At 41.4% G+C, this 22,531-nt stretch overlaps 2 protein-coding genes across 6 annotated transcripts in view; one reads left to right on the top strand and one right to left on the bottom strand.

The window, feature by feature from the left end:
• The window catches only part of PDAP1 (PDGFA associated protein 1), a 110,584-nt gene extending 106,794 nt beyond the window's left edge, over nucleotides 1-3,790 (bottom strand). For 2 of the 5 annotated variants that reach the window (XM_075829976.1, XM_075829977.1), the window contains exon 1: nucleotides 3,650-3,790. In XM_075829976.1, coding sequence (XP_075686091.1) covers nucleotides 3,650-3,662 — 13 coding nt within the window. In that variant the 5' untranslated portion in view covers nucleotides 3,663-3,790. The remainder of the gene's footprint in view (nucleotides 1-3,649) is intronic. The other 3 variants (XM_075829981.1, XM_075829979.1, XM_075829978.1) reach the window with 3 other exon arrangements.
• A 208-nt stretch (nucleotides 3,791-3,998) lies between these two features.
• BUD31 (BUD31 spliceosome associated protein) lies at nucleotides 3,999-17,526 on the top strand. Its single transcript, XM_075829982.1, has 5 exons — nucleotides 3,999-4,218; nucleotides 6,278-6,385; nucleotides 7,744-7,866; nucleotides 12,169-12,335; nucleotides 17,336-17,526. The coding sequence occupies exons 2-5, from the start codon at nucleotides 6,292-6,294 to the stop codon at nucleotides 17,384-17,386; spliced, it is 435 nt and encodes a 144-aa protein (XP_075686097.1). The 5' UTR covers nucleotides 3,999-4,218; nucleotides 6,278-6,291; the 3' UTR covers nucleotides 17,387-17,526.
• Nucleotides 17,527-22,531: the final 5,005 nt, after the last annotated feature.

Raw genomic sequence — 22,531 nt, forward strand, 5'->3', positions numbered from 1 at the left:
ATTGGAGTCAATGAATAACGGCTCCAATTACGGCCAAAGAAGTGACAGGTCACTTCTTTGACGCGGGCGTCTATTTACGCGCCGTCATTTGACAGCGGCGCGTAAATAAACGCCTCGTGTGAACAGACAAACGTCTGCCCATTGCTTTCAATGGGCAGATGTTTGTCAGCGCTATTGAGGCGCAATTTTCGGACGTAATTCGGGGCAAAAACGCCCGAATTACGTCCGTAAATAGGCCGTGTGAACATACCCTAACAGAGCGATCGCTGTTCCTGTCCGTTAGCCCCGGGTGTCAGCTGTAATACACAACTGACACCTGCAGCATATGGAGTGGGCTCAGCGCATGAGCCCACTCCATATATAACCCCATGCACCACGACATGCTATTAAGTCATAGTGCGCAAAGGGGTTAATGCACAGCGGATGGTGTGAATATTGCAATTTTCCACTGATATGCCATTTTATTGCATGATATGTCGTGCCCAGTTTGTGCCCCTGAAGACAAATACCTCATAAAGCGTTAAGCGGGTTTTCCCGGGTATGGCGATGCCATATATGTGGGCGCAAACTGATTTGGGGACGCTGCAAGGCTCGGAAGGGAGGGACGCCATTTTGCTTTTGGAGCGCAGATTTTGCTTGGTAGTTTTTCTGTTTGGGGTTTTGCTGGTATTTCATGTATAATGTTGGGGTATATGTAATCTGTGCGGAGAACATCAGGGCATAATAAGAGGGTATAAAAATGCGGTAAATAAATAATAATTCATAGATATGTGGCCGGAGTCGCACTTATAAATGGCGCCAGATGTTACCCGCTTTTAGAAAACACTGCACATTTTGCATCGCCATATTCCTGGGAGCCAGAACTTTATTTTTTCACCACCAGAGCTGCGTGAGGGCTTATTTGTTGCGGGACAATCTGTACTTTTCATTGGTACCATTTTGGGGCACATGCGATTTTTTCGATCACTTTTTATTAAATTTTTTTGCAAGCCGGATGACCAAAGACAAACAATTCTGACAATGTTTTTTAGTTTATTTTTCGCGGCGTTTACCGTGCACTATAAATGACCATTATATTGTATTCTGCGGGTCGATACGATTACGGCGATACCATATGTATATAGGTTTTTTTATGTTTTGCAGCGTTTGCGCAATAAAATCACTTTTTTATAAAATAATTTATTTTCTGTGTCACCATATTCTGAGAGCCGTAACTTTTTTATTTTTCTGTAAAAAAAGCTGTGTATGGGCTTGTTTTTTGCAGGACGGGTTGTAGTTTTTATCGGTATTATTTTCGGGTACATGCGGCTTTTTGATCACTTTTTATTCTCTATTTTGGGAGGGGTGGTGACCAAAAAAACAGCGATTCTGGTGTCGTTTTTTATTGATTTTTTTGGGGTGTTCATCGTGCGGGAAAAATAACATTATAGTTTTATAGTTGGGGTCGTTACGAACGCGGTGATACCAGATATGTGTACTTTTTTTAATGTGTTCATTTTTTTCCTATAATGAAAGACTTATTATAGGAAAAAAATGCAGTGTTTGTTTATATAACTTATAACTTTTATTTTTACACTTTTTTGAAAACATTTTTATTATCTTTTTTTTACTTTTTTCACTTGTCCCACTAGGGGACACTTAGGCTATGTTCACACGGAGTATTTTGGGGGAGGAATATCTGCCTCAAAATTCCGTTTGGAACTTTGAGGCAGATTTTCCTCTCCCTGCACGCCGATTTTCGCGCCGTTTTTCACCCGCGGCCATTGAGAGCCGCGGGCATAAAACAGCGCGAAATACGCTTTTTTCTGCCTCCCATTGAAGTCAATGGGAGGTCAGAGGCGGAAGCGCCCAAAGATAGGGCATGTCGCTTCCTTTTCCCGTGAGGCAGTTTTACTGCTCGCGGGAAAAAGACGCCGACGCCTCCCATTGAAATCAATAGGAGGCGTTCTCGGGCCGTTTTTGCCGAGTTTTGAGACGCGGTTTCCGCGTCAAAAAACTCGGCAAAATACCCCGTGTGAACATAGCCTTAGACTTGCAGCTTTGATCGCTGCTGGAATACATTACACTACACACGTAGTGTAATGTACTCTAACTGTCATTGTGACGTGACAGTCACTCTGACAGGAAGCCGAGGAGGACCGGCCGGAGGCTGCTCCTCCAAGGCTTCCGTACATGGCAACCTGGAGGTCATTGTCTGACCTCCGATTGCCGTGACAAGCATCGGTAGCCCCCACAATCACTTCGTGGGGGCTGCCGATGTGCTTCAAACCACTTAAATTGCCGTCGCCGCATTTATGGGGTTAATTGCCGAAATCAGCGGCGATGGTCCGCTGACCGGAAAGGCTGGAGTGTCAGCTGTCGGGGACAGCTGACCTCCCGGTTCCCGGACAGTGTGCGCCGGGAACTACTCCGCAATAGTACGTCTGGATGCGGGAACTAACCCCTCTGCAGGACGTACTATTGCGGAGCAGCGCGTGAAGAGGTTAAGGGTTAAAATAGGCTGGTCATTAAGGGGTTGTCCAGCCCCAAAAAACATATGGCCTATTCTCAGGAAAGGCCATCAATATCTGATCGGTCAGGGTCCGACTCCCAGCACCCCCGGGTGTCACCAATCAACTGTTTTGAAGAGGTCGCAGCGCTTGTACAAGCGCTTTTTCCCCTTCATTTCTTTTAGGCTCGGTTCACACTGAGTTTTTTGAGGCGGAAAATCTGCCTCAAAATTCCATGTGGATCTTTTAGGCAAATTTTGCTCTGCCTGCACGTCGATTTTCGCTGCGTTTTTCGCCCGTGGCCATTGAGCGCCGCAGGCAAAAAAACACCGCAAAATACGCTTTCTCTGCCTCCCATTGATGTCAATGGAAGGTCAGAGACGTAAGAGCCCGAAGATAGGGCATGTCACTTTTTCCTGCGAGACGGTTTTTCCACTCGTGTGAAAAGAACGCCTCTGCCTCCCATTGAAATCAATGGGAGGCATTTTTGTCAGTTTCTTTACGCGGTTTCCGCGTCAAAAAACTGTGTGAGCTGGCCCTTACTGCTCACACTGCGAATAGCCAACACGCTTCTAGCAGCGGTTCACCGTATTACAGCCTTCTCCAATTCACTTGAAACTTTAGCGTTTTTTACAAGTTTACAGGTCGTCTCTTTTTAGCGCCGTGTGAACAAGGCCTAATTGTATTGCAGGGGTCAGTAACTTTCGACACTCCAGCTGTTGTGAAACTACAACTCCCAGCATACCCTGACAGCCAAAGGCTTTATTTTTCCAGCCAATGTTTTAGAGCAGCTGGGGTGCAGAAGGTTGCTGATCCCTACCGTATTATATGCACCATGCTGGAGCTGATATTTGCCAGTGACAGTACAATTGCCGCATCGTGTGACCGAGCGATCACGTTCATCCCACAGCATCCTCTGTTGGGGTAGTTCGTACTATGAATATTTAGGCTCTTCAGCAGCGTGTAGGGCCAGCACTAGTCATTCCCGAGCGCCAGTCAGAGAAGCTGTGAATCTGGCGCCTTCCACCCTCCGTGGTCATGATGTCAGCACAGCAATCACAAGCCGTCCTTGTAGCCTTCTCCACTCCCACAGACCGCACACACGCTCCACATCCATATCCAGGCGGAATACAGGCCACACCGGGCCGCCTTCTACTCACCTCCTTTCGGCATGTTATCTGCGCTCTTTTCGCTGTCTCTTCCTCTCCCCACAACTTGATGGGCACGCGTCTAAGGGCCCTGAACCGGAGGGCAGCCCTGCACCGCCTGCTGTAGACCTAGTGCTAAATGTGCCGTATAGCCCACAAATAAAGATAAACGTAGATATTTCATACATTTAATACAGAGAAATAAAATAGCAATCATTATTTTTCATTAGCAGTCATCTGGAACCACTGTGGTTTGGTATTTTTAGACAGGCACTACTTAGGACAGCCCTTTTAAGGCAACGCGCTCCTTCATTTAGGTACCTCGCGGACCGCGTTCTTTTTTCATACTAGAATGTATATGAAAATGACTTTTTTACCGAACAGGATAAAACATAAGACGATAAATGTAAGCCGCGTCTAATAACGATCTCACTGGCAATTACCGGAAGATCTGGAAGGCCCCCCCGAAAAACCTGACGTTATAACTAAGCGCTTACCCGGAAGTGAATTGGGAGATAACTTCCGGTGGAACCGATTAATCGAGTATAGGGTGTAGTGATCCGTCTAGGTGTTTGTAGTAGGTAAGTTGGCTTCTCTTTGGTAGGAAACGTGGTGTGTTCTGCAACGCTGACAAACTGTCGTATCATTCTGTGCGCTTGACATTAGACCGGATTTTATCTTTTTAAAGGGATAGTAAACCCGACGTGTCTACGTTTGCTATGCATTTAACTACATATTCTTGGATAGCTGTTGGCCGGACACTGGCACTGCCTTCTCTTCTGGGGCAATAGAGGATCAAGCGTGTTGAAAACCGGACTATTGGGCTACCACCATCGGCAGATTCCCCGGGTTCTGCTGATGTTTATCTCATTTGTATGGCCAGACATGATTTCTGGTAGTAAAGTCCTTCTCCCAGCGCTTTGCTCCTGAATTACCCCTTTAGGGCTTGTTCACATTGGTAACGGAGGGGTCCTTTTTATCCGCTACCTGCACCTTGTCCTAATGGCACGTGAAAGGCCTGAGGTGTTAGGGCATCTTGGCTGCCAGTTTGTACACCCGATCCCCAATTATCGCTCTAATACACGTTCACACTCCTGCTACAATCACTATTATTTTTATTAAACTTCGATTCTAGAAATTAACCTCTTCAGTGCATGGATCATCCTTTTTTTTTTTGGTGACTGATAATGCTTTATTTTTATGTACCATTTTCTTTCCAATTATGAGACTTTTCATTTCTGAAAATAACTTTTTTTTTCGCATAAGGAGCCCCTGAAAGAGTTTTTAACGTTCCATATTTTCCCTGCCGGTTGTAATGGTCAGAGCTGTGCTGGATCTAGTTGGACTTGGCGTCTTGTACTGTATACACAGAGCTCAGTACTGTGTACAGAGACATTGAGAAGGCAGGAACACATTTCTGGCTGTCTGACCTGTATCCCCATGATTCTCCATGCAGTTGCTATTTCGGAGTGAAATGGTTTTGCTGTGCATTATTATTATTTGTTTTGATAAAATAATTTTTTGAAATGTGGTTTCATTATAATTGTATTTGATATTTTTTTTAAACGGGGCCACCTTCTGTTGTAGCATTTGTGTATTGTCACTGCACGACACATACACTGATAGGGTATGTGCCCACGATGAGAGGCTTTTACGTCTGAAAAGACAGACTGTTTTCAGAAGAAAACAGCTTCCTCGTTTCAGACGTAAATGCTCCTCCTCGCATTTTGCGAGGCTTGTCTGACAGCCGTAAATTTTGAGCTGCTCTTCATTGACTTCAATGAAGAGCGGCTCAAATTACGTCTGAAAGAAGTGTCCTGCACTTCTTTTGACGAGGCTGTATTTTTACGCGTCTGCTGTCAAACGACGACGCGTAAATGACAGGTTGTCTGCACAGTCTGTCGGCAAACCCATTCATGAATGGGCAGATGTTTGCCGATGTATTGGAGCCGTATTTTCAGACGGGAAACGAGGCATAATATGCCTCGTTTACGCCTGAAAATAGGTTGTGTGAACCCAGCCATACAGTATTGCACACACACAGGAAATAGGACTTCTGCAAGAGCCTTAGCTGTGATCTGTGCAGTGTAACTGGAGGGGGGCTCAGCGTGTTAATGGTGCAGTTACATGAAACATATTTTATTCTATTTATCAGAATAAAACCTAAAGAAATCCATGCAGCTGTTGAAGAAACAACCCCATTCAGATAAATGGAACTTCTTCAATTGCAGAAAATTTCCGCAAATTCTCTTTAAATTTCCCTTCAAACACTGAAAATCTTACCACTTCACAATGCAATGTAAAAATCTTCATTGTCCTACAAAGTCTGATTTAAGGATCAAGGACATCCGTTTTCCTTGTGGTTGTAGTTCCGTGCAGGTTTTCAGCCCATGAATGTAAGCAATGTATTTTTCCATTCACTTACAGCAAGCAGATCTTGGAAATAGTGAGGATTTGAAATACAAAGCCGCAGAACTTTTCATTATAATCCAATGGTTAAAGTGTATTCAAATAAAACCAGAAAACCCTTTACGAGATGTATTTGGTTTTATTCCCATACGTTACATCTTGTTTTCATCGTGCAGATATCTAGAACATGAACTATGTCTAGAAGCTTAATATACATTTGATTCAATCTAGGTTGTCAAAAAATAATGCCTAAAGTAAAACGGAGCAGAAAGCCTCCTCCAGATGGTTGGGAGCTTATAGAGCCTACGCTGGATGAACTGGATCAGAAAATGAGAGAAGGTAATAGCGCATGGGCTTTTGGTAAAGTTATCAAATTCATGAAGAAGATCTCTCTTATATGACATTGATTGATCTCTTTGACCTGTAATAAACTCACCGATCTCTGGTTTCAGTTAAAGAGGCTCTGTCACCAGATTTTGCAACCCCTATCTGCTATTGCCGCAGATAGGCGCTGCAATGTAGATTACAGTAACGTTTTTATTTTAAAAAAACGAGCATTTTTGGCCAAGTTATGACCATTTTTGTAGTTATGCAAATGAGGCTTGCAAAAGTCCAAGTGGGTGTGTTTAAAAGTAAAAGTCCAAGTGGGCGTGTATTATGTGCGTACATCGGGGCGTTTTTAATACTTTTACTAGCTGGGCGCTCTGAAGAGAAGTATCATCCACTTCTCTTCAGAACGCCCAGCTTCTGACAGTGCAGATCTGTGACTCGTGTCGACTTACCTGCAAACGCTGATGCTGCTGCAGAATCAACTGTAGCCTCTGGTGCCGATGTGGCCGACACGATGCAGGACCTGTGAGTGACGTCACAGATCTGCACTGTCAGAAGCTGGGCGTTCTGAAGAGAAGTGGATGATACTTCTCGTCAGAACGCCCAGCTAGTAAAAGTATTAAAAACGCCCCGATGTACGCACATAATACACGCCCACTTGGACTTTTACTTTTAAACACGCCCACTTGGACTTTTGCAAGCCTCATTTGCATAAATACAAAAATGGTCATAACTTGGCCAAAAATGCTCGTTTTTTAAAAATAAAAACGTTACTGTAATCTAGATTGCAGCGCCTATCTGCTGCAATAGCAGATAGGGGTTGCAAAATCTGGTGACAGAGCCTCTTTAAGGGTATGTGCACACACACTAATTACGTCCGTAATTGACTGACGTATTTCGGCCGCAAGTCCCGGACCGAACACAGTGCAGGGAGCCGGGCTCCTAGCATCATAGTTATGTACGATGCTAGGAGTCCCTGCCTCGCTGCAAGACAACTGTCTCGTACTGAAAACATGATTACAGTACGGGACAGTTGTCCTGCAGCGAGCCAGGGACTCCTAGCATCGTACATAAGTATGATGCTAGGAGCCCGGCTCCCTGCACTGTGTTCGGTCCGGTACTTGCGGCCAAAATACGTCCGTCAATTACGGACGTAATTAGTGTGTGTGCACATACCCTATGAGGTGGTCACGCGTACACAGCATTTGAATAGGAGATGAGAAAATAAACTTAGTTCGTAAAAAATAAGTAAAAGAAAAAAAAAATGTCCGTATTGTCCTGGTTATTCCCTATGCCTCACTGCAGACTAATGTTTAAAAGAATTGTGTATCATCTTCTTGTCCTGTTTTTTTGTTTTTTTTTACCAGCTGAAACTGACCCACACGAGGGAAAGAGGAAGGTGGAATCTCTGTGGCCAATTTTTCGTATTCATCATCAGAAAACTCGCTATATATTTGACCTGTTCTATAAGAGGAAAGCTATAAGCAGAGGTAACCTATATTCCTCTTTGTAATATCATATAACGCATCTTTTCACTGGGTACCGACTAAAATGATCATGTAAATTGTGGAAATACAGGACTCGTATATGATCCTGCTGTTCTGTGACAGACATTTGGGGAGATTAACTAAGCAAAATGCACCAGAATTCTATCACAAATTTGACAAAATGTGGAGAACCTGACATTTCTTACACATTTGCTACAGTTTTTGTGGTGTAAATATACGCCAGCCATGAGGTGGCATATGGAAAATTTGGAAACATGCCTAGTGAGTGGTGCCTGTGCCACGCATGTAACATTCTACATCTTATGACACTTAAGAATGTTGCTATGCACCTTTTACGTTTTTCTTTTTCCCTCCCCATTCTACATTGGCATTTCAATACATACTGGTTTACATGGAAAAAGAACTAGATATCTCAGAGCGTCTCTGACTAAAGCCAATGGAATACAGTTACGCTAAGGTCACACATAGCGGCTGTGGCCAAATTGCACCAGCTAATAGTCCATGCAGGTTTTGCAATGCTCATTTTTATCTATCCTGTTTTAACTACAAAAGACACGCAGTCTTCAAGAATCAATAAAAGTCTGCACTGATCCACAGTAAAAGCACGTGGCTATGCAGTTTTTGCCCGAAGTGTGCCCGCTACATGTGGCCCTACCTTTACTAAAATGAGATGCTTCTTATCCAAATAAATTTTCCGAAAACAAACTTCAAACGTGTGAAATAGATCCACCCAATGGCAGGCAAAATGAATAGTGAGATGTGGAGCGATTTAGTCACTGTGGCCAGCAGCCTAAGCATTCCCAGAGGATACCTGCTTGCCTTCTTTAGAGGCGCGGATAATCTGTGATCATTGTGCTTATGGATGCTGCGATTGCCTTCACCATTGGCCCACCAAACCTCCCATCTGTCATTGCACAAAAAGAGTAATGTTTTCATTTGAGCAGTAGATTAGCGGAGGGAACCCATCTGGACAATTTACAGACTGCGATTATAAACCTGGAAATATTGGAATGTGAATGCTGACGACTATTGTAAATTTATATACATTTTCTATATATTTTGTCTGCCCAGGGTTGGTGCCTTCCAAATAATGGTACCTAAAATGCTGATATCATTAAAAATGGTTTTAATGAGACCACACGTATGCTCTTTAATTCTTTCACTGCCATATTCAATGCGTCATGACTAAAAGATTCCTACAACTAGGATATAAGGATTAGAGCAGGGGTCTCAAACTCGGCCGGGTAAATGGGCCGCACATAGAAAATGTTTGAAGTTACCGGGCCGCGTTACTTTCAAAGCTGATACGATACAAAATTACTGTTATTCGATTCGTTATTTGCGCTACTATAACAATACTACGTTACTATAACAATACTATAACAATACTACATTACTATAACAATACTACGTTACTATAACAGTACTACGTTACTATAACAATACTATAATACTACTACATTACTATAACAATACTACGTTACTATAACACTACTACATTACTATAATACTACATTACTATAATAATACTACATTACTATAATACTACATTACTAAACAATACTACATTACTATAAAACTATAAAAATACTACGTTACTATAACAATACTATAATAATACTACATTACTATAACAATACTACATTACTATAACACTACTACATTATAAATAAAAATACTACGTTACTATAACACTACTACATTACTATAACAATACTACATTACTATAATAATACTACATTACTAAACAATACTACATTACTATAATACTACATTACTAAACAATACTACATTACTATAATACTATAACAATACTACATTACTATAATACTATAAAAATACTACGTTACTATAACAATACTATAATAATACTACGTTACTATAACAATACTATAACAATACTACGTTACTATAACACTACTACATTACTATAACAATACTACATTACTATAACAATACTACATTACTATAATACTACATTACTATAATAATACTACATTACTATAATACTACATTACTAAACAATACTACATTACTATAATACTATAAAAATACTACGTTACTATAACAATACTATAATAATACTACATTACTATAACAATACTACGTTACTATAACACTACTACATTATAAATAAAAATACTACGTTACTATAACACTACTACATTACTATAACAATACTACATTACTATAACAATACTACATTACTATAATAATACTACATTACTAAACAATACTACATTACTATAATACTACATTACTAAACAATACTACATTACTATAATACTATAACAATACTATGTTACTATAATACTACATTACTATAACAATACTACGTTACTATAATACTACGTTACTATAATACTACATTACTATAATACTATGTTACTATAACAATACTATAATACTACATTACTATAACAATACTACGTTACTATAATACTACATTACTATAATACTACGTTACTATAACAATACTACGTTACTATAATACTACATTACTATAACAATACTAGGTTACTATAATACTACATTACTACATTACTATAACAATACTACGTTACTATAACAATACTACGTTACTATAATACTACATTACTATAACAATACTACGTTACTATAATACTACATTACTATAACAATACTATAATACTACGTTACTATAATACTACATTACTATAACAATACTACGTTACTATAATACTACATTACTATAACAATACTATAATACTACGTTACTATAACAATACTACGTTACTATAATACTACATTACTATAACAATACTACGTTACTATAATACTACATTACTATAACAATACTATAATACTACGTTACTATAATACTACATTACTATAACAATACTACGTTACTATAATACTACATTACTATAATACTACGTTACTATAACAATACTACGTTACTATAATACTACATTACTATAACAATACTACGTTACTATAATACTACATTACTATAACAATACTATAATACTACGTTACTATAACAATACTACGTTACTATAATACTACATTACTATAACAATACTACGTTACTATAATACTACATTACTATAACAATACTATAATACTACGTTACTATAACAATACTACGTTACTATAATACTACATTACTATAACAATACTACGTTACTATAATACTACATTACTATAATAATACTACATTACTATAACAATACTACGTTACTATAATACTACATTACATTACTATAATACTACGTTACTATAACCATACTACGTTACTATAATACTACATTACTATAATAATACTAAATGACTTTAACAATAGTATAATAATACTACGCTACTATAACAATACTACGTTACTATAATAATATATTACTATAACAATACTACATTACAATAATACCGCTAGGTTTAAATTTACCCCGCTTTACTCCACGTGCTTATTTTACCAATCCAGTTTAAATGTTGCTAAATGTGCAGTCTGGTGTCTCAGTTGGCATCGTTAGGCAGACACAAGAATGTCAAGATAGGGCAGCCCCTTTTTAGACGGCGCCACGCGCGCCCCCTCCCTGTAGATGGCTCCATTGGGGCTCCCCCTAGGAGTGGAATCCTCAGCCAGAGCGTTGCCGACGCTCTGGCCGGGGATTTCCCTTCTGGTCAGGAGCCACCTCTAGGAGCAGCTTCCCCAGCCAGAGTGTCGGTAATCCTTCCAGAGACCCCAGGGGCCATGTATGAACTTTTCTTTGTTATCATGCCAATATATAAGGGTCTATTCTTCTTCTTCCCTTCTTATTTTTTATTTTTTAAACTAAAGATGTGAGAAGTTGACCAGTTTCACCAAATCAGTCCATGTGTCCACTCCTTGACTAAAATGTTTACTGGCATCTGGATCATGGCATTTTTTGGTGTCTCCAGCTGTGGTGATTTTGTGCAGATATATGCATGTAGATAAGGGTTTTTAAGTGGCATGTTTATGCACATATTTTTAGGTGTTGTGTATTTAGGGCTCTTCTTGGGTCAGACTTTTCGCCATAAACATGAATTTGTATGCTTTTTTTTATTTCTCAAAATGTTATGCTTTGATGCAAAATTCCATGCAGGCACATATGAGTATAAAGTGGTATTTGGCATTTTCCTAATGTGTTGTGTCTACTTTCAGTAAATATATGAGCATGGGGTTGTGATCTAATTCAGGTTTCATTTGTGTTTGTCTAAAGTGTGAAAATTGTCCTGCAACCTCTGGCAGTGAAAGGGTTGAATTGTGCTAAACGGAATGATTGTTTTCTGTATTTTTTGTAGAACTATATGACTTTTGCATCAAAGAAGGGTATGCTGACAAGAACCTTATTGCAAAATGGAAGAAACAAGGTTATGAGAACCTGTGCTGCTTGCGTTGTATACAGACCAGGGACACAAACTTTGGAACTAATTGTATTTGTCGTGTCCCCAAGGGCAAACTTGAAGTGGTAAGATTTCTTCTATAACAAATGTATCGATATCAGGGCCTTTGTATAATCCGCTTTTGGTAGATCTGTTGAGGTTAGAAAGAACGTTGTATTTATTTATTTTTTTCCAGAAACATCGCCGCTCTTGGATTGTCACATTCACTTGAATATAGCTGAACTGCAATATCAAACACAATGCGTGGACCTAAGTCGTGCCTTTTTAAAAAAAAATAAGCAGACATTTTTCTAACCTTAGACAACTGCTCTAAAGCAAAATTACTATCTTCACTTTAGTGATAATCCGCTACCGGCTGTGCATTTTCTTATTAAATGCTCCCTTCTTTATGTTCTGATGCCTACTTCTCCCCAGCCAATAATAACCCCCTCTATCGGGGACCATAGGGTTTGTTGTCATAGACACAATAGCTCTAGTAGATCTTCTCAGATAGACCTGCCCATGTTACACAAAGAAGTAGCTAGATGGTGCACTGTCATTGCAAAAGGACAGGTACAGAAGAAAAAATATTGTAATGTTTTTATAGAGGATAGGCCATACACGTACAGTATATGACAAATTATGGGCACACCTCTTAATTGAGTTCAGGTATTCAGCCACACTTATTGCAAACAGGCGCATAAAACCAAGCACACAGCCATGCAATCTACGTAGGCAAACATTGGTGGTAGTAGTAGTATGACTAAAGAACTCCGTGACACAAACGTGGCACGAGCATAGGATTGCGACTTTGCCACAAGTCCGTTTGTAAAATTTCTGATCTGCCTAATCTGCCCCGGTCAACTATAAGTGCTATTATTGTGACGTGGAAGCATCTAGAAGTAAGAGCTCAGCACACAAGATCACTATTCGCAATGCCAATCATTGGCTGAAATGGTGTGAAACAGGCCGCCATTGACTTGAGATTAAAACCAGGATTGTTTTTGGAGGTTTGAGCAAGGTAATAAAAGTTTACTGTGGCATGATCTATGCTCCTCAGATTAAAGAGGCTCTGTCACCAGTTTATAACTGCCCCATCTTCTACCTAATCGAATAGGCGCTTTAATGTAGATAAGTTATGAGCATTTTAAGTGTTATGCAAATTTGTTCTTAATGCCCAAGTGGGCGTGTTTTTACTCTTGACCAAGTGGGTGTAGTAAAGAGAAGTGTATGACGCTGACCAATCAGCGCCATACACTTCTCTTCATCCATGTTCAGCTGTACTCACAGCACAGCGTGATCTGTGGATTAAGCTAGACGTCAATGAAGAGAAGCGTATGACGCTGATTGGTCAGCGTCATACACTTCTCTTTACTACGCCCACTTGGTCAAGAGTAAAAACACGCCCAGTTGGGCATTAAGAACAAATTTGCATAACACTTAAAATGCTCATAACTTTGTCAAAAATATACGTTAAAAAAAAAACAAACAAAAAAAACACATTACTTATTTACATTAAAGCGCCTATTTGATTAGGTAGAAGATGGGGCAGTTATAAACTGATGACACATCCTCTTTAACCCCTTAATGACCGGGCTTGAAAAGGCTTTAAAGGGAATGTGTCGCGAATTAAACTTTTTTTTAAGTGTCGTTACTTATTTCTATTATATTTTTTAAATTTTTTTGCTGTATTTTTTTTTTTTCTTCCATATGGTGGAAAGTATTAAAAATCAAATAATAATTTGACATGTTTTCCTATGTTGGCCACCAGGGGGGAGCACTTCCCAGAATTACAGCAAGGTGAATAAGGCAAAGCAACCTGACTCACAGCTTCTGTAAATGTGGGAGGGAATCTCACCCCCCCTCCCACAAGCCAGGAAAAGGTGTCTTCAAATTGCTAAGCAGTGTCCGGCAGCCATTTTGGGTGTGTCATAGGACACACCAAAAGGCTAAGGGTATGTTCACACGCTTACTAAACAAAGGGAAAACGGCTCATGATTTTCAGCCATTTTTTAATCAAACTCGCGCTTTTTAACGGCCGTTTTTGGAGCTGTTTTTCTATAAAGTCAATAAAAATCGGCTCCAAAAACGTCCCAAGAAGTGATGCGCACTTCACTTTGGTGGGGCGTCTTTTTACGTGCCGGTTTTGGAAAACAAGCACGTAAAAAACGCCCTGTCGGAACAGAACGCCGTATTTCCCATTGAAACCAATGGGCAGATGCTTGTAGGCGTTCTGCTTCCAATTTTTCAGCTGTAAACATTGTGTGTGGCCTTACCCTTAGGGCTTATTCAAACGAACGGGATATACGTCCGTACAACGCGCGTTGCACAGACCTATATTAGTCTATGGGGCAGTGCAGACAGGTGCGTGATTTTCATGCATCGTGAGTCCGCGGCGTAAAAGTCATGACAAAGTCACACGTGGTGCTTTTCTGTTTTCATTCATCCTTTTCACCGCTGTTGCCATTGCGACATGCGTGGTTTTCACGCACCCATTGACTTCAATGGGTGCGTGATGCGCGAAAAACGCTCAAAGAACGGACATGTCGTGACTTTTACGCTGCGGACTCACGATGCGCAAAAAACACGGACTGTCTGCACGGCCCCATAGACTAATATAGGTCCCTGCGACGTGCTTGAAAATCACGTGCGTCGCACGGACATATAACACGCTCGTGTAAATGAGCCCTTAGAATGATGAAAGTGAAGTGAATGACTTTTCAGTTGACCGATTCACACGCCGTGTATTTGCTAAGTTTTTTTTTTTTTGCACATTTTACGTGCAAAAAAAACGCATTTAAAAAACGCTTGCTTAAACTTGATTTTGCGTGTTTGGGGGGATTTGTGTGGGGGGGGGGTGCTCGCCGCTGATTCTTCAAAACAGCTGATAAGCGGCTATGAAGTATCAGCGGCGCCTGTGCACACTCCGCTCTGCCACACACACAGGAAAAGTCTTCAAGGGGTCGTCCAGGAAAATATGGCGCCGCACCTGTCCTCAGGTCGTGTGTGGTATTACAGCGCTGTCCTATTCACTTCAATGGAGGTGAACTGCAATACCAGACATAACCTGAGGACAGGTGCGGCGCTGTGTCTCCAATCCGGACACTCCTTCTGTCCTGAGATGACCCGACGAGGGAGGCGGGTGTCAGAGCCACCCACCGCCATCACTGCAGACAGAACCACACAAATACGGCATGAGGGCAGGGCTTGTCCTGAGTGCACTGTCTCTTGTTATGGACAGATTTATAGTCACATGAACCCCGTCTGATGAACCGGTAACCTAGGACCGATCACATGACAGAGGGGGATCACCAAAAACCCTGTGCACCCTCAGCCCGTCCATCCAACCCTTTCCTGGTTATATCTGCTTCTGGGAAAGCTGGGTGACCACCATTACTCCTACTGGAGTGTTTGGGGATGTGACTAATGAACCTCTCACACTCCAGTAGGAGGGGTAATGGTGGTCACCCAGCTTTCCCAGACCCCTGAACGATAAATCTCTCTAGTTGTGCTGAGACTGTTTGGGGATGTGACTAATGAACCTCTCAGTCTCAGCACAACAAGAGAGATTTATCGTTCAGGGGTCTGGGAAAGCTGGGTGACCACCATTACCCCTCCTACTGGAGTGTGTTTGGGGATGTGACTAATGAACCTCTCACACTCCAGTAGGAGGGGTAATGGTGGTCACCCAGCTTTCCCAGACCCCTGAACGGTAAATCTCTCTAGTTGTGCTGAGACTGAGAGGTTCATTAGTCACATCCCCAAACAGTCTCAGCACAACTATAGAGATTTACCGTTCAGGGCTTTCCCTGTACAGTTGCATCATGTGTCCTTCATACAGGGGGGTCCTGTAGGGGGGGGGGCGTCAGGCAGGGGGGGGCCGTCGGGGGTCACGAGAGAGGGGGTCTGTGAGATAGAGAGTGGGACAGACAGAGACACACATCTTACCTGCAGTGCAGCTGGTCTTCAGTATGGCGCCTGCTGTCTCCCTGCAAACAGCTGATCTAATGTGTGACTCTGACCTGCGTCTGCGCAGTACAGAGACAGAGAGCAGAGTCAATGGAACGGCTCCCGTTCATTGACTCCTATGCACTGTAGCTGCCATATTCCATCTCAGTATGTGTCGTTAATCGACACATACAGAGATGAAAAACAAAATGGCAGCCCCCATAGAGAAGTAAAAGAAAGAAAAAAGTAAAACACAAACACCCAAATAAATAAAATGTATTTTAATAACATACTAAAAGCAATATTACATAAAAAAAATATTTTTTCGCGACACCCGTCCTTTAATGACCAGCTACATTTTTCAGTTTTTACCTTTCTGCATTTCAGCAGCCATAACTTTATTTTGTCATTGACGTGGCCGTATGAGGCCTTGTTTTATGTGGGAGAAATGTTATTATTTTTTTTCATAGTCTGGAGATAATTTTTTTCTATTCTTAATAATATAAGTGAATATAAGTTTTTCTTGTTTTTTTTTATCCCGTTCACGTTTCACGCTAAATAACCTGTCAGATTAATTCTTCAGGTTATTACGGTCGTTTAGATACCGAATATGTGTAGGCTTTTTGTATTTAGTATAGGGGCAATAAAAAAAATTTTATGCAAAATAATGATTTTTTTGGACTTTATTTATTTATTTTTTAACCCCATTAATGTTGTAATGTATTAGCATACTCCTGTATGCTAATACATTATACTGTGTCACTATGACACAGGCTGCTGTTAGGGCAACACATAGTGTGCCCGAAAAGCAGGCTTACTGAACAGACAGCCCTGGGGTCCTTTGTAGGTCCCCAGGGCTGACTGCAGAGGGATTCCCCGGTGTTTGATCATGTCGCGGGCGATCAAAGAGTTAAACAGTTGGGGTCCGATTGATTTCCGACCCCAGCTGTATTCAGCAGGCTCCTCTAAGTTCAGGAGCTATTAGTTAAAAGACAGTGGGCAGTCGTTAAGGGGTTAAGGCTCCTGAATGGCACCTAGTTATTATTTTGTTCTGTAAAAGGCAGATAGGCAGCTGCTGTATAATATGAGTTTGTGAACATCCAAGCTGTGGAATAACATTTTGTTTTCTTTTTTGCAGGGACGCATTATTGAATGCACACACTGTGGATGCCGAGGATGCTCTGGATGAAAAAAATACCTTTTAAAAACTTTAATATTTCAGGTGTACTTTTCATATATTCTTTTAAGATGAGGAATGTTTTCTCTTATTGTCTTGTAAACCGTTGTTTCATTTTTGTAAGTGTTTAATAAAGATGCTGTTTAAATGCATTTTCTTATTTCTGTTCTTTATTCAAGGGAAGTAGGTTTCATCTGTCATGACATTGGTAAATAGGTCTGTAATTGACTTGAGGGTATTTTTTTTTTTTAAACTCGTTTTATTGAAGGAGGTACATAAACACCATGGTAAAAGCCACTTCTGGGCCCCCGCACAGCGGACATGCCCGACAGAAATACAAAAGTGCGTGTTACAATATCACGTCAGCAATGCATGGCATTACAATCAATCTCAAACTCATACAGGAAATAAACTAAAACATAGTATATAAACATTTCACAAACATCTGCAGTGCATGACATTCCATATTTGCTTGGATGCAATAATATATTACCATATGCAAGAGATAGAGAACCAGCAAAATCCCAAGCCCGTCCGGGTGACATAAGGTATCTATGATGTCGTATACCATCCTTAACCATAAATTACCCAAAAAGAGAAAAAAGACAGCCTTTTTTGCAAGGCACCTTAAAGAGGCTCTGTCACCAGATTTTGCAACCCCTATCTGCTATTGCAGCAGATAGGCGCTGCAATGTAGATTACAGTAACGTTTTTATTTTTAAAAAACGAGCATTTTTGGCCAAGTTATGACCATTTTTGTATTTATGCAAATGAGGCTTGCAAAAGTACAAGTGGGTGTGTATTATGTGCGTACATCGGGGCGTTTTTAATACTTTTACTAGCTGGGCGCTCTGAAGAGAAGTAACATCCTCTTCTCTTCAGAACGCCCAGCTTCTGACAGTGCAGATCTGTGACGTCACTCACAGGTCCTGCATCGTGTCGGCACCAGAGGCTACAGTTGATTCTGCAGCAGCATCAGCGTTTGCAGGTAAGATCGACTTACCTGCAAACGCTGATGCTGCTGCAGAATCAACTGTAGCCTCTGGTGCCGATGTGGCCGTCACGATGCAGGACCTGTGAGTGACGTCACAGATCTGCACTGTCAGAAGCTGGGCGTTCTGAAGAGAAGAGGATGTTACTTCTCTTCAGAGCGCCCAGCTAGTAAAAGTATTAAAAACGCCCCGATGTACGCACATAATACACGCCCACTTGGACTTTTACTTTTAAACACACCCACTTGGACTTTTGCAAGCCTCATTTGCATAAATACAAAAATGGTCATAACTTGGCCAAAAATGCTAGTTTTTTAAAAATAAAAACGTTACTGTAATCTACATTGCAGCGCCTATCTGCTGCAATAGCAGATAGGGGTTGCAAAATCTGGTGACAGAGCCTCTTTAAGTTGGGATTGCTCTAAGAGCCATAGATAAGGCATTGTTAGAGTAGGATGTGAACTCAGAATTACACCACCGATACCACACCCGATTGAAATTTATCAGGGCATCTTCTATTAATGTAAACAATTCGCTCATAGGGTATCATAGAGTTAATCAGTTCTATCCACATAGATTTAGTAGGAGAACGAGGATTCATCCATCTAATAGCTATAACCTTCCTAGCCATAAATAACGTCTCCCGAAGGCACGTACGTGTAGGATTAGAATACATCCTATCCTCCGCCAATCCAAATAAGCAAACCCCTGGCTCCAGTCTAACTGGGACTTCCAATACTCGGGATAACAGGTCAGTAACTTCGGTCCAGAAAACTTGAAGTAGAGGGCATTCCCATATCATGTGATGAAAATCAGCAGGTTCATAGCGACACCTGTGACAACTGGGATTAGGCCGTCTACCCATTTTATAAAGACGGACCGGGGTAAGATAGCTCTGGTGTATGATGTAGAGCTGTATAAGCTTATTCTTAATAGCAGGAGATACAAATCTATGCGACTCCAAAAGATCCAATCTGGAGTCCTCATCTAGGGATGGGATCAAGGTCTGCCACCTGTCCATTGCTGGGAAGGCTGCTTTATTTGCCTTCGCATGTAGAAGGTAAGAATAGATGGATGAAATTAACCCTCCGGGACCTTGCGATCTAATAACGCCAATCAAGGGATAGGTGGAAATAGGTATTTCTCTTCCCCTATACTGGGTCAACATTGAATGGCGCAATTGCAGATATTTATAGAAGGCTCGTCTCGGAGCCTGATAATTCTCCTCAACTTGAGTAAAGGACAGCATCACATTGTTCACAAATAGATCCCCCACAGTATTCACCCCCAGTGTCGACCAAAATGTAGCATCCTGTGAGAAAGTTAACTGATCTAGTGCAGCATTCTGCCATAGGGGTGTTTCCGCTATTATTTGGTCCTCCCATGAGATCTTAAGTGCTGCCAACCAGACATTACGAGCAACCTTATGTATCGGTAAAGATCTCCTACTAAGGGGAAGTGAAGGTTCTAATACAGGCCAAAGTTTAGGAAGATCCAAATAGTTTGCCAGACATAGTTCCAATCCCTCTGGTACGTCAGGTGACACCCAGGCGGCCATATATTTGAGCTGGCCCGCCAGATAGTATAGATATAAGTCAGAGAGGGCCATTCCCCCTAAATCTCTGGGTCGTTGCAATTTTGCCAGCTGTAACTTAGATCTAGAAGATCCCCATATGAATGTAATTAGTTGCGATTCCATTTCTTGGAAGAATGACCTTGGAATATATACAAAAATGTGCTGCAGAATATAAAGACATTTAGGCTGAACCACCATCTTGATAAGGTTAATACGTCCTGCTATGGATCGAGGTAGCCCCGACCAAATCTTAAACTTATCTCGAAACATCGGAATTAGGAGAGCAACATTTGAATTCCCAAATATTTAAAACTAGAAACCACCCTCAAGCTACCCACTGATGAACCCTCCATAGCGTTTCTGCGCGGGGAAAAGTACATCAGACACGACTTGCCCCAATTAATAGACAATCCAGAGAAGTCTCCAAACATATCAATTTATGGTCATTGCTGCATCTAAGGACTCATCAGGATATGACATGAATAGCAACAGGTCGTCAGCATATAATGCCACTCGGTGTTCCGCAGAGCTTAGGGGTATGCCCTGGTAAACCACATCAGATCTAAGTAGAATAGCTAAGGGTTCTACAGCAATTGCAAATAATAAAGGTGAAAGCGGACACCCCTGTCTGGTACCTCGAGCCAAATTAAAGTATGGAGAGAGCTGTCCGTTTAGAAACACAGCCGCTCTGGGTTGTAAATACAATAAGGAGACCCACTGACAAAACACAGGACCAAATCCAAACCCACGCAGAATATAGAGTAAATATGGCCACTCAATAGAGTCAAAGGCCTTAGCTGCATCCAAAGATGCCAAGGCCCAGTCCACACCCTGTCGCGATGCAATCTGAGAGACTATTTGGACTCTGCGTAGGTTGTCCGATGTACTTCTCCCCTGTATAAACCCAGCCTGGTCACAGTGGATGATAGAGGGCATAATACCATTAAGTCTATTTGCCAACACCTTGGTTAAAATTTTATAATCCATGTTAAGTAATGCTATGGGCCTATAGGAAGAACAATCCAAGGGATCCTTATCCGGTTTAAGTATCACAACTACTGTGGCCTCATAAAATGAGTCGGGAAGGGACCCCGCTAACAAAGATTTATGGTAGGTATGAAGGAGTTCTGGGAGTAACTGCTCTTGGTATCTCAAATAAACCTCCAAAGGTATGCCATCAGGCCCCGAGGCTTTCCCCTTAGACATATCCGTCACTGCCTCAGTCAGCTCTTCTATCGTGATCATGCCATCAAGTAGGAGACTCTCTTCATTAGTTATAGAGGGGCAAGTGATAGATTCACAATATACCCGTAACTCTTCTGCAGTCTTCGTAATTCTAGAGACATATAAGTCTTTGTAGAAATCAGAAAATGCAGAAAGTATATCTGACGTAGCAGTGAGAATAACACCAGTATGGCTTCTAATTTTCAAAATGGCTGGGGAGGAAGCATTCTGGTGGATGAGATGTGCTAACAGGCTGCTGGATTGGTTTCCCTGTTCAAAGTATTTCTGATTTGCAAAGAACATTTTACGCTTGCTTTTTTCAGTCAGATACAACAAATATTGTCTACCCGCCCGTAGCCAGCTGACCCTATTGTTTTCCGATGGGTCTGATACATAAGTGGCTTCCAGTACTTTGCAGGAGCTGGCTAGTTCCTGTTCCCTTTTAACCGATTCCTTTTTTATATAAGAAATGGAGGACTGAAGACAGCCTCTCAGATAGGCTTTCAATGCATCCCAATAAGCTAAGTGGTTCGTGCCATCAACGTTACCCTGTGTGTAAATGTGAATTTGATCAGGAATGCGATCCTGCTGGGTAAATTGAGTTAACCAAAATGGGTGTATTTTCCTACATATGTGGCTCCTACTCTGGGACGTAATCAATCTTACCATTATAGGGGAGTGATCAGAAAACACCCAGGGTAAATGTTCTGCAGATGAGAGCACCGAACACGCACGCACATTACGGCAGATGTAGTCAATCCGGGACAGTGCATTTCTCCCCGGGGTATAACAGGTATATTCTAGAACATCTGGCCACATATACCTCCAAAGATCATGCCATCCCACCTCTTCCAGGAATGACAATAAAGGAAGGGGCTTAGATACACAAGGGAGGATCCGTCCTCACACCCGGACGAAATCTGTCCAATGTAGAGTTTGCTACAGTATTATAATCTCCCATGCAGAGGACCGTAGCTTGGGGATACGCTGATGCAAAATTGGCTGCCTCATATAGGACCGCTAGGGTCTGTGTCGGGGGAATATAAATGCCCAGGATGACAAAAGGATGGCTCTCTATCCAGGCATGTACAAAAATATATCTCCCATCTGGGTCCTTCTTCATAATTCCCGGCTCCCATCTCAGGGACTTGTGAACAAGTAAGGAAACCCCCCTGGAATATGAGGAGTGCGTGGAATGTGCTGACCATTGTATCCATGGTTTCCTCATAAATTTAATGGTGTCTTACATTAAATGCGTTTCTTGCAAACATATTACTTGTGGGCCTCTTGCTCTGATCTGAGAGAAAACTTGATTGCGTTTACGTGGCTCTCCCAATCCCCGCACATTCCAAGACATAACACTTA

Source organism: Rhinoderma darwinii, chromosome 6 (genome assembly GCF_050947455.1).
Source record: "Rhinoderma darwinii isolate aRhiDar2 chromosome 6, aRhiDar2.hap1, whole genome shotgun sequence".
NCBI lineage: Eukaryota > Metazoa > Chordata > Amphibia > Anura > Rhinodermatidae > Rhinoderma > Rhinoderma darwinii.

Excerpts from the sequence above, each read along its gene's own strand:
- BUD31 (XM_075829982.1), top strand. The coding sequence starts at position 6,292 with ATGCCTAAAGTAAAACGGAGCAGAAAGCCTCCTCCAGATGGTTGGGAG. Across the intron at positions 6,386-7,743 it reads GGATCAGAAAATGAGAGAAG|CTGAAACTGACCCACACGAG; the intron begins GTAATAGCGCAT and ends TTTTTTTACCAG. Across the intron at positions 7,867-12,168 it reads GAGGAAAGCTATAAGCAGAG|AACTATATGACTTTTGCATC; the intron begins GTAACCTATATT and ends TATTTTTTGTAG.